This window comes from Mauremys mutica, chromosome 11, assembly GCF_020497125.1.
Source record: "Mauremys mutica isolate MM-2020 ecotype Southern chromosome 11, ASM2049712v1, whole genome shotgun sequence".
Taxonomy (NCBI): Eukaryota; Metazoa; Chordata; order Testudines; family Geoemydidae; genus Mauremys; species Mauremys mutica.
The window spans coordinates 22,668,258-22,683,162 of record NC_059082.1 but is presented as its reverse complement, the minus strand read 5'-3'; the positions used below and the strand labels follow the sequence as shown (position 1 = coordinate 22,683,162).

At 41.4% G+C, this 14,905-nt stretch overlaps 2 protein-coding genes across 3 annotated transcripts in view; both read left to right on the top strand.

The window, feature by feature from the left end:
- The window catches only part of GNB5 (G protein subunit beta 5), a 28,063-nt gene extending 24,792 nt beyond the window's left edge, over window positions 1–3,271 (top strand). For both annotated transcript variants that reach the window (XM_044980922.1, XM_044980924.1), the window contains exons 10-11: window positions 457–623; window positions 1,039–3,271. In XM_044980922.1, coding sequence (XP_044836857.1) covers window positions 457–623; window positions 1,039–1,050 — 179 coding nt within the window. In that variant the 3' untranslated portion in view covers window positions 1,051–3,271. The remainder of the gene's footprint in view (window positions 1–456; window positions 624–1,038) is intronic.
- A 4,413-nt stretch (window positions 3,272–7,684) lies between these two features.
- Window positions 7,685–14,187, top strand: BCL2L10 (BCL2 like 10). The gene is made up of 2 exons (XM_044981223.1): window positions 7,685–8,109; window positions 12,997–14,187. Exons 1-2 carry the CDS (start codon window positions 7,705–7,707, stop codon window positions 13,126–13,128), a joined length of 537 nt encoding a protein of 178 aa, XP_044837158.1. The 5' UTR covers window positions 7,685–7,704; the 3' UTR covers window positions 13,129–14,187.
- The last annotated feature ends 718 nt before the right edge of the window (window positions 14,188–14,905 follow it).

The following is a 14,905-nucleotide window of genomic DNA, read 5'->3' as shown; positions in this document are numbered from 1 at the left end:
AGAGGTTTCAAATACCATTACTTTTCAGTTGCAGAAGATGGCCTCCACTGGTGAGCTATTACTGGCAATTAATATCCATGCAGAGCCACGATATTGACATGTTAAGTGTCATTCTCTGTAGCAAAGTGGGCACCCAAAATCTGAGGCTGGACTTGCATGATATTAGTTTGGAGTGCATAAAGAGTAATTTAGTCCAATTTAGAATGAACATATACACCTTTGTGTTGGAGCAACATCCTATAGTGCCCATGAAAGTAGAGTGAGGATGGCCTTGTATTTAAGGCATAGGTTTGAGTATCAGGAGATCTGACTTCTACTCCTGACTCTGCCTCAAACTTCTTACAAACAGGTTTTGCTTCAGCCAGAAAACCCTCCTTCCTCTCCTTTCATTAACTGTTATTACTTAATTTTAACCATTTAAGTCATTATTCTGTATAAATGTGATTCTGTTTGCAGGTCGCCTACTATTTGGTGGTTACAATGATTACACCATAAATGTATGGGATGTTCTGAAAGGGTCTCGTGTATCCATTCTGTTTGGTCATGAAAACCGAGTTAGCACCTTACGAGTTTCACCTGATGGAACTGCATTCTGCTCAGGATCATGGGATCACACTCTACGAGTAAGGGATTTTTCTTTCCAAAAATACAGGGATTTCCATTGGTAAATTCATTATAGAAAATGTCCAGGGGATGGAATATGAAACCAGTTGTTTCAAAGACATTAAAGCCCAGTAATATCATGGCTACTGCTGCAAACAGTAGATAAGGCCTAAATATTTCCCCAGGTCAAGAATATATTCACCATTAAAAGAAAGTGTTAGCAGAACATTATCATTAAACACTGGAAAATTGTGAAATTATCAGTTAAAGTAACTGCTCCACCCTCAATTCTTTTACCATTAACATAATTTACAAGTTCCAAGAAAAGAATTTGGCTCTCTTGCAAATTAACCAGGCTTTTGTGTAAAACCTATGTGTTTGTATGGAATATAAACTATAATTCTCTAAAGAATTGTTCGACTTTTATCTCAACAGATCTGGGCGTAAGCTGCAATGCTGTTTTCAAATACAAATGAAGATTGAAACCTTGGGCTACAAAAAAAAAAAAAAGGAAATTTCAATCTGCAAATGTGAAATGTCCTTTAGAAAGATGTAGCATTTCTATTGTAGTTTTCATGACTTATTGATGAGTGGCAAATCAAAATAAAACAAACACAAAAAAACAAGCTAGGACAACTTGTTAGCCAGGAATAAATTCAGTATATTAGCTACACTATCAAATGTTGTTACTGAAAACACAAATAAACACAACTAGATAGTAAAGGTAATCTGCTTTTAATACATAGCAAACATCAACTTATAGTAAAATGTTTTTAATTCTGCTTTTGAGACTACCTTCTTTCATTAGAGATAGTTTAGATCATTCTAAAACCAGACTTTTCTCTGAAATCATCTGTATCATAGAATTTTGTAGTCCAGTGCACATTATGTATTTATTATTTGCAAGAATTGATTTTTTTAAAGTAAATTTGGGAAAAAAAACCTAGACACCTGATTTTATCTGGGTATCGTCTATGACTTTTGAAACATTCCGTAGTAGTGCATTGAATTTTGATGTGAAAAGTTAGAAAGCAAATCCACTTTCTGATACTTCACTTTATGATGGAGTTACAGATGATTCCACAATGGTAATAATTAGGGAGCAAATAATCTAATGTTGAAGATACTAGCTGTCATAACAAGTATATTTTCTTGTTTAAAAAAAGTCGTTTCAATCTCTGTTTTTCTTATATCCTTTTAGATGAAATTAACTATTTCACCTCTGTGACCTGAATTTAAAGAATTCAATTAAACTCGTAAAGATAAGCTACAAAAACGAGTAGTATAATTCATGGTTTACATAGTCACGAGGTAATATTTTAACCAGTAGTTTCATTGAAATTTTTAATTGTATCACTTGGTGAGTGAATTTTCTTTGAATTAAAGAGATACTACTTCTAAGCACTAATAATGATAGTGATAATAAAATCTTTTCAAGTCAGCCATACTCATTCTCTGATCCTGGCTCTCATTTACTCTAAGGCCACTTTATACCATTCTAGCTGTAGAAAGCAGCCTTAACATGCTATAAATGTAATCTATTTCAGTGTTAAGGCCCCTTTACAATATCAAAGCAGCATAAAATGTCCTTAGTGTAACTGAGAATCAGACTCTCTGAGCTGAATTCCACAGTCCTTCCATTGACAAAGCTCCCATTGAAGGTAGGAATGTTTTATCCTAATAGGACTGTAGGATCAGAGCCTATATGGAGAATGCACAAAAGTGAAAATTGGGAACATTTTTTAAGAGCCCAATTGTGCCAACAGTTGTTACAGCCATACTGCTTACTACAGTGAGTCAAGTCAATGGGACTCCTCATCCAACAATGTCTAGCAACAGATGTTTGCAGGATATGGCCCTATGGATGAAAGTTGTCATGTAATATACAATGGCTGTGCCCATACAGATCCAATTATATATATATAAAGCTATAGCTGTATTCATATATTGAAAACTATTAAGGGCCAGACTGGGCCTTCTTTGCTCATAATGAATGGTACCTTACTGCTAAAATAGTCCCATTGCATTGAATGGATGTATTTGAGGAGTAAGGCACTACTCATTGTGAGTGAGAGTAGTACAGTCAGGCTCTCAAAATGTAATGAATAAGGTACATCTCTGAAAAGATGAAAGATAAATTTTATACTTAGATTCAGTGAAGAGTAAACAATTGGTTCTTGGGGTTGGTAGTTCACACTAAAATACCAATAACTTCAACTTAAAAAGTGATTTTTTTTTAAATTGAGTGTATAATGTTTGTATTTGAAACTAAGTCTCCTCATTCATGAAAACATCTAGTTCCATAAATCCAGAACTAATTAATTTAGGACATTGACACAATCATTCACTTTACTTGGAGAAGATCAGCCTTCGGTCGTTGTTGAAATAGTTCATTTGTTCCTGCTTGGAAACGTCCGCTCCAATGCTTTGCAATATTTGTGGCAAATTATCTCTGTAACAAATTGAATGCACTATGGAAATTGTACTATGTCATCTGGAGCTCATTGTGCAATATTGAGTTACTACACTGTATGCATTTGTTCAAAAGATTAATATTAATGTTTAGATAATATTTATTGGTAAGATATTGTTCTTGAACATACTACATTGTGTTGATACTTATGAATGGCCTAAATATAATAAATCATATTTTACATATTGAGAAAATGTGTATTTATAGTCATCTTGCACATAAATTAGATGCTTTTGATTACACTATTGTTTCCACTCCTTGGCATATGCTCATGGCACCAAGGACTTTGCTCTGTAACCAACTGCTCATTTGTCTTACGAAGGACCTGATACAGTCAATCTGAATATGCTAGAGAGTATTTGTGTTCCTTGCCATGTGGAAAGAGCCATAGTGAGCAAAGGCAATGCTGCGGAGACAAATCTCACATAATATCTGCTAATTCCTCCATCCCTTTGGCAAGGAAAAAGGAGAGCACTGCTGGAGGATGTTAGGTCCCAACATAGTACCTATCTTTAAGAAGGGAAACAGGACATGGGGTATTATAGACCAATACCTGGAAGGACACTGGAACAAATTATTCAACAATGAATTTCTGAGCACCTAGAGGATAATAGGAATTATAAGGAATAGCCAGCATGGATTTGTTAAGAAGAAATCATGGAAAACCAATCTAACTTCCTTCTTTGACAGGATTACTGGCCTAACCAGTGGATGGGGAGGGGAGCAGTAGATGTGAGAGATCTTGATTTTAGTAAGGTTTTTGACACACTCCTGCATGATATTCTCATAAGCAAACTAGGGAAATGTGATCTAGATGAGATTACTATAAGAGGAGTGCCCAACTGGTTGAAAGACTGTACTCAAAGAGTAGTTAGCAATGGTTTGCTGTCAAACCAGGAGAGTGTATCTAGTGGGGTCCTGCAAGGGTCAGTCCTGGGTCCAGTACTATTCAATATTTTCATTAATAATTTAGATAATGGAGTACGCTTATAAAATTTGCAGATGGCACCAAGCTGGAAGGGTTTACAAGCACTTTGGAGGACAGTATTAGAATTCAAAATTACCTTGACCCATTGGAGAATTTATCTGTGTTCAACAAGTTGAAATTCAATAGCGGAAGTGCAAACTATTTCACTTAGGAAGGAATAACCAAATGCACAACTACAAAATGGGGAAACTGGCTAAGAGGAAGTACTGCTGAAAAGACTCTGGGGGTTACAGTGGATCACAAATTGAATACAAGTCAACAATGTGATGCAGTTGCGAAAAAGTATAATATCCTCCTAGGGTGTATTAACAGGAGTGTTGTATGTAAGACACAGATGGTAATTGTCTCTCTACTCTGCACTGGAGAGGCATGAAATGGAGTACTGTGTCCAGTTCTGGGTACAACACTTTAGGAAAGATGTGGGCAAATGGGAGAGAGTCCAAAGGAAAGCAAACATGATAAAGAGGTTTAGAAAAACTGACCTATGAGGAAAGGTTTTAAAAAAACCTAGGTATGTTTAGTCTTGAGACAAGAAGACTAAGGGAGGGGACCTGACGATAGTCTTGAAATATTTTGAAGGCTGTTCTAAAGAGGACGGTGATCAATTGTTTTGTACATCCACTGAAGGTGGGACAAGCAGTAATGAGCTTCATCTGCAGCAAGAGATTTAGGTTAAATATTAGGAAAAACTTTGTAACTATACATATCTAATACCGCTTAGATCTGTAATAAGCAGAAGTATCCACCGTTGGGGTAAATGAGATACAATGCAGAGGGACTGAGCAGGCTGACCATAAACAAGTTCAAAGTACTGAGTATAAAAGGGAAGCTACATCAAGGGCCAATTCACTGTCAAACATCCATTGCTTCGTTCTGTTAAACAAAATTAATGTATAAACAGGAAGGGAGGAACAGGAATATGCTAGAGAAGTAGTTACTGGCTATCTCTCTGCCATGGGAAATGCCATAGCAAATTCCTGCTGGAAGATTTACAATCACAGGGGAAAGCTCTGATTTAAACAATTTTATGCGGTTGTCCTAGTGAAAAGAAAATGGTAACATCCCAGGTTTCTTATCCAAAACTTAACTCATAAGCCCAAGTTAAATTTCCCTGGTAAAAAATCAATTACCTTATATGGGGTTGTTACACTGAGTTTGCCCTGACAATGAACCCAGGAGAACAGGCCAGTTCTTGATAGTGATCTAACCACAACAAGCTGCAGTGGGATTGATTCCAAATATCTATATCTTTAGACTATTTCTGAGTAGATTTGCAGTTCATAAAAAGTAATGTCATTTTCAAGATGGAAGACTTCCCTTTTGCACAGGACAGGGACAGCAACATTAGCTGCCCTATAATGGGTCTTGATCCTATTCTAAAGGGTTCATCTGTAGGAGTGAGAGGGCACTTCAATGTACATCCCAGTCAGTTACTCTTATTGGCCTTTTTGCTGAGATTGCCACTTATCAACAATAGTGATGTTGGACACCTCGACTGCCACCAACTCTATTCTCAGGAGCCATTCTCAGCTATTTTGATCATTACCAGCTGGAGTTGAACTCATGACCTCACAGTGAAAGGTACTGAATCCTCCTTCCAATCCTCCAGGAATCCAGTTCTGATTTGAAGACTGCCTAATGAGCATACTTTTGTATATATTGAGTCTTCTCTGCCTCCCTCTCCCCCCCCCCCCCGGCCATATGCTGCACTGTATAGCCACTAACCTATTTTATTTTAAACTTGCCTAAAAATAGATACTTGAAAAGCACCTCTGAATTTGGTCCAGCGGCTCTCATAAAATAAATGACTCTGAGCTCTAAATTTTGTATGAGCTTTAGCCACAAGCTCACGTAAGAGAAAATGTCATTGTGTTGTTTTGGTAAATGCAAAACCCAGACAGCCAATATTCCTTTGTGCACCTGCAATTCCCATTGATTTAAATGGCAGTTTTGGCTATGCAGGATTGGACCAGTAATGTTTTAATACATGCCAGAATCTTATAGGCATATCTACAGATCCGAGCTTGGGCTTAATGGTACCACCCCAGATTGTTTGTGTGTGACAATGGACCTATACAGTAAATACGTCTGGATTGTCTGTGGATCTGGAAATAAATAACAGCCACGTGGAGATTTTCAACCATCAATATGTTCATAATTCTGGAAACTGTTTTCATCTCTCACTTTTTTTAATGTAATAGTTTTTAATCCTACGACCCACAGCTTTTTGACAACACCTGACTAAGATAATGCTTTGACATTTTATATCATAAGTAGCTCCTCTTGCCTCCCATTTTTATAAATAAATGCAATTAGTTTACATTTCACATGATTAATTTCACTTTGATATTTGTCTAAAAAGAATCCAGTATGTTTCCTGGCATTTACAAGAGTCCAGGTGGGTGCTGTGTATTTGGTGTGTTATTTTCCAAAGATGTCAGGCAGGTCAAGAATGTGTAAGTGCAATCACATCCGTTTGGCTTCTAATGAAGGAGAAATATGGAAGTGGGTGTGTAAAAACATGCAGCGGAAACCCTGTTGTCACTACAAAATTCATCCACATTTCTGTAGTGCATATGTATGTTATTTTTACGGGTCAAATCCTGCTCCCTTCACTTTTCCTGGGAACAGGATCTGGCATATAAATAAATCTGAAGGTTCAGGAGCTGTGAATTAAACCACCAAGAAACAATGAGCATGGCTCCCCTCTTACTCTTGATTTACATGGGGATAAAGTGAGGACTTGTCTATGCACAAAAACTGAACTGCTTTAACTATACTGGTTTCAAGAATTAAGTATGGATGTAATACCTATATAGCTTATTCCTGTGCAGGAAAGGGAATGTCAGTACAACTGCAGCCACCCTAGGGGTTATAATCATGTTGGTTAAAAAAAAAATCACATCCCTTACCAACAAAGTTATACCAGTACAAAACCTGTGTATAAGCCAGTCGCGAGGGAAGACTCGGACTAGACTGTTTTTATTAATATGGCAGGAAAGTTACCATGTTTTCTGCCTGATAGTTTAGTTTAGAAATAATAGTAATAGGCTAGAGTATTGTAATAAGCACTGGAAAGGTCCCTTACTATTAGGTGCATAGTGAACATTTATCAGATACAAAGTCATCTCCCTGGCCCTTCTAGCGCCCGGGTACCCTCCTGCCCCGTTCCCAGGGCAGGACATAGCCCCCTAGTGCCTGGGTACCTGCCTCCGGGGCAGGATGCAGACCCCCAGTGCCCGGATACCCCCCCCCGGGGCAGGACACAGCCCCCTAGTGCCCGGGGACCCACCCCCCGGGTGGAAGGCGGCTCCTTAGTGCCCCGGTACCCATCCGCCCCACTCCCAGGGGCAGGACACGGGGCTCTAGTGCCCAGATATGCTCCGGCCCCAGCCCCGGGACACGACGCGGCCCCCTAGTGCCTGAGGACCCGCACCCGGGGCAGGACACGGACCCCTCGTGCCCAGGCACCCACCGCCGGCCCGGGGCAGGAGCCGCAGGACGCGCCCCCTAGCGGCCGGCGGGGAGCCGCTGCCCGCCGAGGCGGGGCGGGGCGGACAATGCCGGGGACACGTGGGCGCTGCGGGGGCGGGGGGTGGCTGCTTAGTCCGCGGCGGGCGGCGGGGCTGGGGGCTCAGCCATGCCGGGCTCGCTGAAGGAGCAGACGGCGCTGCTGCTGGGCGATTACTTCCAGCACCGCCTGGGGGACCCGGCGCTGCCGCCGCCCAGCCCCGCGGCCGAGACGCTGCGGCGGGCGGCCAGCGAGCTGGAGAGCCGGGAGCGGCCCTTCTTCCGCGCCTGCCGCCCGCTGGCCCTGGACGAGCGCCGGGAGCCGGCGGCGCTGCTGAGCCGGGTGGCGGAGCAGCTGGAGGCGGAGGGCGGCCTGAACTGGGGCCGGGTGCTGGCGCTGGTGGTGTTCGCGGGGAGCCTGGCGGCGGCGCTGGCCGAGCAGGGCAGCCGGGAGGAGGCGGGCCGCTTGGCCGAGGTGCTGGCCTCCTACCTGGCCGAGGAGAAGCGCGAGTGGCTGGAGGCGCACGGCGGCTGGGTAAGGCGGCCGGGCTGGGGACCGGGGGGCTGGCGCGGCGGGGCTCCCGGGGCCGCGTGGTCCCGCCTTGGCGAGGGGGCTGCCGCCTGCTGGGGGAGGCTCCGACCTGAGCCGCGGACTAAGCATAGAAACCCTCCCGTTCGGCTGCTGGCGGGCTCCGCCTGGCCGGGGCTGACTGCCCGCTGGAGAGAGCCCCTGCGGGGACCGGGCCCCTGCCCCAGCGCAGCGCGCTCCGCTCCCAGGGCCTTCCCGGCGGCAGCAGCCGCCCCCCGCGCCCTGGGGTGCAGCGCGAGCGTGGCTCAGTCTGCACGCAGCGCTGGGGATCTTCCCATATATGGGAGCTCTGCAGTCCCAGTCCCAGGCCCTGGGGAGGATGCTGTGGCCTGGAGCTTCCCTGACCCCCGGTGTGATTCGTCCTCCCTTCTCTCCGGAATCATAGACCCACACGGTTAGACGGGACTGCGAGCGTCCTGTTGGGTAACCCGCTGCCAAGATGTAGGATTTGTTGTGTCTAAACCATCCGCTAGTGAAAGAGCTTCCCTGATCTCCCTAGGCAGTCCATTTGCCAAACCACCTCTCTCCCCACTTGGGGGGCGGGAGGGAACCTTTGTTACTGATAGTCCGACATATTGTAGTCTAGGGGTCTGCTGGCTTCACATGCCAGGCTATGCTTAGTTTCAAACAGTTTTATCCAAACTAGATCTTGTCCACACTGGGGGTGGGGGACACTTCCTAGCACAGCTCTATTTAATGCAGATGGGATCTGGGATTTTCAGTCATGTGGGACAATTGATGTCATGCAGTGCTCTGACAAACCAGTGTTTGTGTCACTAGCATAGATGGGGTCACTCAGATAAATTAAACACCCATTGCAAGAAAGGACACTAGACACAGCACTGCACTACCTTGTACACACTAATAACATAATTGTTATTTATCCATAGTGGATGCTCTAATGTAGATGAGATAGTAGTAACACTAAAGTTCTTCCTGTGTCACAGTGCTACTGCTGCTTGCACCAATGGTGAATTACAGCTTCCAAGCTTGTTAATATAGATGCCATGTTTCCTAGAATGAGTGTTGAATGCTGCTGACCTATTTCTATCCAGCAGAACCAAATTTCTGACACTAATTTTAAAATGCTGGTGTGTCTTGCCAATGTGGCTATGCATTATAGTGTAGAGACTGCCATAGTGACTTATAAACTGTGGGATATTTAGATAACTTGTCTCTGTCTAGTCTCATAACTTAATTCGCTTATGCAAACTGGGAGAGTGGAGTGTAACACTTCACTAACTAAATTCTTAATCTCCTATTTCTTTGTATGGTATTCTCGGTAGTGTACGCTCTGTGGGTAAGGGGGTTGGGGGGGGGAACTGAAGTTGTATCTTGGCTAGCTGTGATGAAGCATTAAACAGATTAGTGTTGCCCAGTGGACTTGTTACCACTGGGAGTTAAACTGACGGAAGTTATCATGTAGAAAAGATTTTGATATCTTTCCTACCCTGTTGTTTTAACAGTGAAGTTGAAGCTGGTCGCTGGAATCGGTTTGCACTCTATAAACAATGGGATGCATGACATGAAGCCTTTGGTGAAAAAAGTATTGGGGCTTTTTATCTCCATATGAGATGGCTTGTAGAAATGAGACTTTATAACTATAGCAGGACTTCATGGAGACCCTGGATCATAGTCACTGCTCAGGCTCTGCCTGTTTCCACTAGTAGAGATTAGATGATGGAACCCTAATAGGATTGCAGCTGCACAAACTGCCTGCTCTAATCCAGTTGGAGAGGAGTCAGGGCATATTTAGTATACTCAAGGTGTCTTATTTCAGGCAATTCAGTGGAGGAAGTGTTACCAAAAGGTGGTCACACACAGTAGCAACATTTCATAATTATTGCTAAATGTGGAAAGGTACATCTAAATTTGTACAAACATTGTGGTCTGAAACCCAGTCAGACTGCAGAACTAGGTTGGAATGGGGATTAATTCATATATAAGTGGCTTGTTTGTTTTTTTAACCTAGGTTAGTTCCTTGCTGCAAAACATTTTGCAACAAAATATAAATCTGCTACTTGTTACTTTTTTAAATACAAATCTGACACACGGAGACAAAATCCTAGTAGAGGGGATATAACTGGTGTTCTATTTCTTACATAAATTAAACTGGGTGTGTTTCAAAATAGAACACCCAATGAAATTAAAAGGGAAGAGGAAGCAATCTTGTGGAAGTCCATTGTCATGGAGTTGAATCTAAAACTTAGTAGGATTAAAAAATTGCTTCATTTGATGAGAACATCCACTCCTACATTAGAGAAGATCCGTATTAAAAAGGCTGCGCACCCTCATGCTTCAAGGCATAATTCAGCCACTAAATGATAGGGAAAATTTACTTCCTCTCCTCATTGGGCTTTAATATTAATGTGACCACCATATATGGGTATATCTTCACAGCAGAGTTTGCCTGAGCTCTGGAGAGGGTTGAGGCCAACACTCAAGAAAATGCACGCAAACCTTTCACCTGAATTTAGTTGTGCTTTCAATCTGGGCTAGCTGATATAGTTGGGGGGTGTGGGTTAGAGACAAGATCTGCTTTTTGGGCTGGTAACCAACCCACTTTGCAGTTACAACACAGCCCAAGTGCTGATAGTTTCAGTTCCTTCCCACAATTCCTCCATGTGCCCAGAACAGACAAGTTCTCTCACAGTTCATTGGGAAAGAATCAGAGGAGCTCTGCCTACTGCAGTACAAAGAACCATGGGATATGTCCCCAGAATTCCTAGCAACAGACCTAGGCGCGTGCCGCTAGGGTGACCAGATAGCAAAGGTAAAAAATCGGGATGGGGGGTGGGTAATAGGAGTCTATATAAGAGAGACCCAAAAATCAGGACTGTCGCTTTAAAATTGGGACATTTGGTCACCCTAAATGCAGCACTGGTGTCAACCCAGGAACTTGATACCACTTTGTAGTGCAGTTACTCACACCCAAGTGAACTCTGCAGTGAAGACATAGGCTGAAAATCCTTCAAGCATCTGATACTGGCTATTGTCAGACTGGATATGGGACTAGATTTTCTGCTGATACAATGCATAATCAACTTCAAAAGACTGCCATAATACTAGAGGTGGAATAATTCATAGAAATATGCATTCAGATCTCCATTTTCAAATAAAGCCTAAGAGGGGAACATCTGTTTTTTCTAGGCAGAGTCTGCTGAAGTCTGATATAGTGAATGAAAGAATTTGGGCAAGGGTTCCAAGAATGTCATTTATTAGTCTCTGTGAATGTTAAGCAATCAACAAGTAACATTTCAAAGCCACAATGTAGCTTTAAGTTATGTTTCTGTTAATATGCAAATAAGCTTGTGTGCACTCTGAAGTACTCAAATGCTATGCCTTTCTTTCAATTAAGAGAAGACCCTATGTTTGCCTGAACTTGTGTTTTAGCATATCTTAACCAACAAGTAACATGCTGAGGATATGAGGGGTGTGAAATATGCTAGATGTACTTTCTAGAAGTGTCCTGACATGCTGTTGGGCTAGCCTTGTTTAAAGCTCTCAAATCAGTCTAAGCAAACACATTTACACGTCCAAGACCTTTGTATCAAATCCTGCCCTTATTAAGTCAATGAAAAGCTTACCATTGACTTTGCTGGGACAAGGCTTTGGCCCTAAGCTTAACTGAAAATTTAAAGTACAGATGTAGACCAGATTATTGTATTAAGTTCAGCAACACACTTCAAAGTAGGAACACCAAATATTTATAGTCCAGAACTGACATGTGAGTCTTGAATTTCATTTGTATATCAAGTCACCACTAAGCTATATCTTGATTCCTTTGATGTACCCAGTGTTCCCCACTTGCTTCCAAAACTGTCATTGCATTAATGAGGCTCTCTGAATAAATTATAATGATAAAAAAAATCTGACCAATTATATACCCAAAGTAATTGTAAATGACTCAAAGCAGAGTTTTCTATTGTACTTGGAATACACATCTGGAGAACAGTCAGAATGATTGTTTAAAATGTCTGAAATCGAATATCTCTGCATTTCAGAACTAAATGCTAGGTATTCCACAATCTTTTAAACATCATTTTAAATAGTACTGATCATTTGATGCTGGTACAAATAAGAATACAACTTTTTTCTAAGAGCCTTTGGCTTCATTACTTTGTGGGGGCGGGGTTTGGGAAAAGTTGTGTGGCAATTTGTGTGTGTGTGTGTGTTCACTTGCTCACCTGAATGCTAATTGAAATATGGCTGTTGGCTAAAACGTAAACTATCATTTACCAAAAAATGCATTAACTGTTTGCACAAATTAAAGTGTAAAGAACAAAGTTCCGGAAGAAATTAAGAGCATAACTTGTTTACGTAGATATCTGCCAAGCAGAGTTCAAACATGACCATCTGGTGTTGTATTACTGCCACTCTTGATTATCGTGAATAAAGATCTGGAAGAGCAGCTGCCAGCTTCATTCTGTCATAGGTCAACTCTGAATTGAGTTACTTGCGGACTTTCCAAGTAGCATGTGTAATCAGAATCATGCATGGAACTGGGAGAAGGGGCCGCCTTAAGACTTCTATCTCAAGTGGAAATTTCCATGCACTGTTTCAAATATTCTCCCAGACTTGAATTAAGGAAAAAATACAACCACCTCTGTTCAGAGACTGGCATTTTAAAAAAAGAGGCAAAAATAGGCTCATGGTATACATGGTTTGTGGTGCAACCACTATCTTCCTAAATGGAGACATTTAGTATATCGATATCTGTCGTCTAAATATCTGTATGGTATTCAAAGTAGTGAACAACTGAAATAACAAAGCATGGTTGTCTTTGCTTTACCCCAAATAGACTCAAATTCTCACTTTCTTTTGCTTTTCTAGGATGGCTTCTGTCATTTCTTCAATGGACATGGCTCTCAACCAACTGACCAGAGCAGTACCATAAGCAGTGCTATCATGGCAGCAGCAGGGTTTGGACTAGCAGGATTAGCTGTTCTCTTGGCTGTACGATAGGCTGATCCAGTGGATCTTGCAATGGAAAGTACTCTATAAACTGCCAACTTGCCAATTAGATTTCAGTCTATTTTCTATAGGATTGTCTCTTTAAGAAGATAGAAGTTTATATTTTTAAACTGGCTTGGAGAATTGTCGTCTTACCACATCCTTGGCTATAAACTGCTTTACTTGCTACTCAGTAACAGCACAAATGAAAATATGTACCGAAACCACCATTTGTGCATGCACACATTGCTTATCAGCTCTGACCATCCTCTGGACCTCTTTCTTTGAAAGATGTAATCTAAATATTGCCATAGTTCATTCATGTACTGTAACTTCAGAGTATTTAATGTTATGCTAGAATAAGCAGTGGCAGTCTTGCAACCAAACCCTTTGTTCAAGGTATTTTGTTTAATTGGGAGTAACTTTAGAACACAACTTCAGCTATGCTGTAAGGTGAGCTAACACTAACTGTAACGTAACATGGTTTATAACTCCAAATGTGATGCACTGCACATAATACTGCGAGGCAATTCATTGGTTAGTCTAGAGCAATGAGTACCTATGTTGTAAAGAACATTATGGCTTAATATTAAGGAAATATGACTAAGAATAGTATGCAGCTACACTACAAATAGGTGAGGACTGATATAAAAGCAGAAATGGCTGCAAAATCTGTTCTTACTGAAAGGAATTTAACTATTGAAGACTTTAATTGGTATATTTGGAAATCCAGTGAAGGCTGGAATTTCTCTGGATTTCCCTGTCAAACCAGAATTTCCATATATCTTAATATATTTTTGAAGTATTTATCATTGTATAATACTTGTAGCCATGACATCTTTATTTTTGTTTGAAATTTCATTTTGAATACAGGTTCTCATGATCTCTCTAGTGTATATCAACCATTGTCTCCTTGATCTGACAGTGTTAGTCTGTTTTCAACAAGCTGTGTATGTCTTCCTACTGTTTCTAGTAGCTTTTAACTTTCCTGGGTTACTTGTAGCTTGTACAGTTTTACTGTGGTGACTTAATATGGTGAATAAATGCTATTAAGTATTTTTATTTTAAAGAGTTAAATCTTCCTGGATTTATTCAGATGACTTGGCATACCTGTTTGAAACATGAACATTAACCGTTTACCTGGATGCATAAACTTACCTCTATCTTTTGAGTGTTTTGACAGCAAACAAAAGGGAGCTTGTGGCTTTGCAGCAATGTGCATAATCTCCTAACAGTTCTATCTGTAACCACTTCCTGCAGCTCAGTTTAGTGAAGGGCCCTTAAGAACACTCCTCCCTGCCATGTCTACAGGCTAATATTTTTACAAATAGTGTTAGGAAATAATTCAGTGACTGACTACACAGGTGGAAGGATTCAGAAAAACAGTGAGTAAAAGTATTCTTCAGTACTGGCCTGCATTGCAACAAGCTATTTGTATTGTCCAGATTCCTGTGCTAGGAGGATAGAGCTCAATTAAGAACAGAAAATGAAAAGCATGAAGTAGTGCTGGTAAGTCTTGCATAGAGGTAGCAGTTGATCAGGGTTCTTAAGTAGTATTAATTGTGCTAGGCTCTATGTAGAGATAGACATGCATTAAAGACAGACCACTTAGGTTCTACCTCTTATCTCCCCTTCCTCCCTACTTGGTGGGGTTTAAAGCGTTTAAACCCATCTAAAACTTTATTGGCTTAAGTTCTTCAAGGCCTTAGGCTTAACATGTTTAAAATACCCTCCAGGCCCCATTCTGTAAGATGGTGGTGGAACTTTTCAGGGTTTCTTAAACTGCACA